The following is a 3864-nucleotide window of genomic DNA, read 5'->3' as shown; positions in this document are numbered from 1 at the left end:
AATAACTTATCCTTCACTTTAGTAGGAATATCTCGACATGCCCCACACCACTGGACCCCTAGAAATTTCACTGAGGTGGAAGGTGCCTGAATTTTCATTGGGTTAATTTCCCAACCTCTAGCACACGTCTCACCAATAAGTCTAGAGTCATCGATACTTCTTCTTTACCAGGTCCAATCAGCATAATGTCATCAATATAATGGACGAGTGTGATGTCTTGTGGAAGGGAAAGACGATCAAGATCCCTATGGACTAAATTATGACATAGTGCCAGGGAGTTGATATACCCCTGAGGAAAGACTGAGAAGGTATACTGTTGGCCTTGCCAGCTGAAGGCAAACTGCTTCTGATGGTCTTTTGAAATTGGTATTGAGAAAAAAATCATTGGCCAGATCAACAGCTGCATACCAAGTACCAGGAGATGTCATTGTGGCCCAGCAGTCAGCGTGGGGACATATGGAGGTCAAGTTATTGATGGAGTCTTAGCTAAGGTGCATCTCACAGTGGGTCCGGTGGGTCCCCGAACCCATCCTGTCATGATTTCCCACATGCCGGAATGCATAATTGGAATAGATATACTCAGCAATTGGCAGAATTCCCACACCAGCTCTCTGACATGTGGAGTAAGGGCTATTATGGTAGGAAAAGCCAATTGGAAGCCATTAGAACTGCCTCTACCTACAAAAATAGTAAACCAAAAGCACTACCGCATCCCTGGAGGGGTTGCAGAGATTACTGCCACCATCAAGGACTTGAGGTCCCTTCTGACAACATGACCAAAGTAGGTAAGATGAAGTCTGGCCATTCTCGCTTCCAAGGAGCATTCTGGTTGCACTTTCTCCAGGACAGATTTGATAGTTCTTCTGAAAGTCCATGGTACTTTCAGTATTCTTCACCAACACCACAATTCAAAAGCATCAATTCTTATTCAGTCTTCCTTACTCATTGTCCAGCTTTCACACACATATGAGGCTATTGAAAATACCATGGTTTAGGTTAGGCACACCTTAGTCTTCAAAGAGACATCTTTGCTCTTCAGCACTTTAAAGAGGTTTTTTTGCAGCAGACTTGCCCAGTGCAACATGTCATCTGATTTCTTGACTGCTGCTTCCATTGGTGTTGATTGTGGATCAAAGTTACATTAAATCTTTGATTGACAACTTCAATCTTTTCTCCATTTATTGTGATGCTGCTTATTGGTCCAGTTGTGAGGATTTTGATTGTCATACTAGGCACCAATAAATAAGAAAAAAAGCTCTCAGTGAGGGGACTAAAATTTCTCAGACCACTTATAAAATAATTACACACATAAAAAAGGTATAAAGATAAGGATAGAAAAAGGAAAAGCTTACTCAATTCTAATAAAGGAGACCTGGTCATTCTAATGAATGGTAAGTCATGTACAAAATTGTAAGATCCAACACTTTATTGTCTTAATTTTAAACCTCATCAAAATTTTTCTATGAAACAGAAAATGAATTTGAAGATAGCAAATTTTTAGAAATGACCATTACCACTTGAAATAAGTAGATGTACACTCTCAAATTAGTTCTATCCCAAAGTTGGAAATTGCTTTTAGGAAAGGAAAACCATAAAATATCAGAAATGTCTGGAGATTCAGAGACATCCACACACACACATACACAAAATCAAGATTTCTGAATATCAATCTGGTTCCCGGCTACTCATGGATTTTTTTCCAGCCCCAAGTCAAACATTTCTGTCATTCATTCAAAGTGGCAATGCCAACAAGACTTTTTAGGGCCCCTTTCATGTCCTTGTTCCTCAGACTGTAGATAAAGGGGTTTAGCATGGGTGTCACTATGGTATATATCACGGAGGCTATTGCATTGATTCTGGAATTTTGGGTAGTGGCAGAACTGAGGTAGACCCCAATACCTGTGCCATAAAACAAGGAAACAACTGAAAGGTGAGACCCACAAGTGGAAAATGCCTTATACTTCCCCCTTGCTGATGTAATTCTCAGTATGGATGACACAATCCGAGAATAAGAAAATACGATGCCACTGAGGGGAATAATGCCCATCACTCCAGTTGCAAAATACATCTCTATGGTATTGAGGAAGGTGTCAGAACAGGCAAGTTGGATCACCTGATTGATTTCACAGAAGAAGTGGGGGATCTCCAAGTTAGTACAGAAGGACAGCCGCAACACCAGTAAACCACGCAGCAAAGAGTCAAGGACACTTAATATCCAGGACACCAGTAGCAGCAAGCCACAGAGGGTGGGATTCATGATAATGGTGTAGTGCAGTGGGTGACAGATGGCCACAAACCTGTCATAGGCCATTATAGAAAGGAGAAAAATATCCAACTCTGCAAAAAGAATGAAAAAGTACATTTGGGTGAGGCAGCCTTGATAGGTGATGGCTTTGTTATGGGTATGGATGTTCACCAACATATTTGGAACAGTGGTGGAGGTGAAACAGATGTCTACAAAGGACAGATTGGAGAGGAAGAAGTACATGGGAGTGTGGAGATGGGAGCCAGTGATGGTGGCCAAGATGATGAGAAGGTTCCCAATAAACGTGACCAAGTACATGAACAGGAACAGCCCAAGAAGAAAAGACTGCAATTCCTCTTCATCTGAGAGTCCAAGGAGAATAAACTCTGGAATCTTTGTGTGGTTTTCTGGTTCCATGTAACTGGTGTGACTGTAAAGAAAGTGAGAAAAAGAACAATGCTTTACAAATAGCTATCATCAACCAGCTGCAATACTGTAGATTATAATTTTCACATGATAAATATAAAGACAAGTATTATATTTTATACATAAAATAAATAAACTCCTGTATTTTCTCAATGGATCAGGTTCAGGTGACTATCCAGAGGATTAAAAATGCACCCATTCTTTGCACCACTGTCACACTTTCCAATTTAGCAAACTAACCCTAATCATAGCCTACCTCTTAAAGCCAGCACTCTTTCTGCATATATTTCTCTGAGATAGAATCATCTAGCTCTTTGGTCCTCTGTGTGTGATCCATGGACTAGCAGCATCAGCCTTACTGGAAGCTTGTTAGAAATGCACAATCAGTATACAGTCCCTACTGAACTAGTATTTGCATTTTATCAAGTTCTCAGGTGTATTAGTTTCCTGTGGTCACCAATTACCTACGTAATGTTTCCTAAGCAAAAAATTACAACAAAGGGTGTGGCTTAAAACAACAGAAATTTATTCCTTCACAGTTCAGGAGGCCAGAAGTTCAAAATCAAGGTATCCATAGGGTTAGCTTCTTCTGAAGGCTTTCTCCTGGCTTCTGGGGGCTGCCAGCAATCCTTGGTGTCCCCTGGCTTGTAGACACTCTGCCTCCATCTGCATGTGGCCTTTTCTCTGTATCTCTGTGGCTTCTTTTCTTCTTGTTGGGAATCAGTCATTGAATTCAGGAAAACCGAAACCAGACTCACTGCCGTCGAGTCGTAGCGACCCCCTCCTTGAGTTTCTGAGATGGTATCACTATGAAAGTAGATTGCCCAATCTTTCTTCTGAAGGGTGGCTGGTGGGTTTGAACTGCCAGCCTTCTGGTTAGAGCCAACCCTAAATCCAGAATTATTTCATCTCAAGGGCTTTAATTAATGATATCTGCAAAGAACTGTTTCTTAATGAAGTCACATTGTGAGGTTCCAGCTGGACATACATTTTGGAGGGACACAATTCACTCCCCTACACCAGGTGATTCATATACAAATTACAGTTTTAGGAGCACTGATCTAGCGAGTAGTGAGTGCCTCCAGGGATAAGAAGGCACTCATTTTAAGTGTTTGTTCCTTTTACAAGCTGCTTAACTATGATATTACTCTTCCAAAAGCTAAACTTTGACTCCTTGTGATTTTCATCAGCTG

General features: G+C 41.0%; 1 protein-coding gene across 1 annotated transcript; it reads right to left on the bottom strand.

Annotated features, from left to right (window-relative positions):
- Positions 1-1723: 1723 nt before the first annotated feature.
- LOC103212594 (olfactory receptor 7A10-like) lies at positions 1724-2710 on the bottom strand. Its single transcript, XM_007958573.2, has one exon. It carries the CDS (start codon positions 2660-2662, stop codon positions 1724-1726), a length of 939 nt encoding a protein of 312 aa, XP_007956764.1. The 5' UTR covers positions 2663-2710.
- Positions 2711-3864: the final 1154 nt, after the last annotated feature.

Source organism: Orycteropus afer, unplaced genomic scaffold (assembly GCF_000298275.1).
Source record: "Orycteropus afer afer isolate SDZICR_OR568_19922 unplaced genomic scaffold, OryAfe1.0 scaffold01026, whole genome shotgun sequence".
NCBI lineage: Eukaryota > Metazoa > Chordata > Mammalia > Tubulidentata > Orycteropodidae > Orycteropus > Orycteropus afer.
This window is presented reverse-complemented; position numbering and strand designations above follow the sequence as displayed.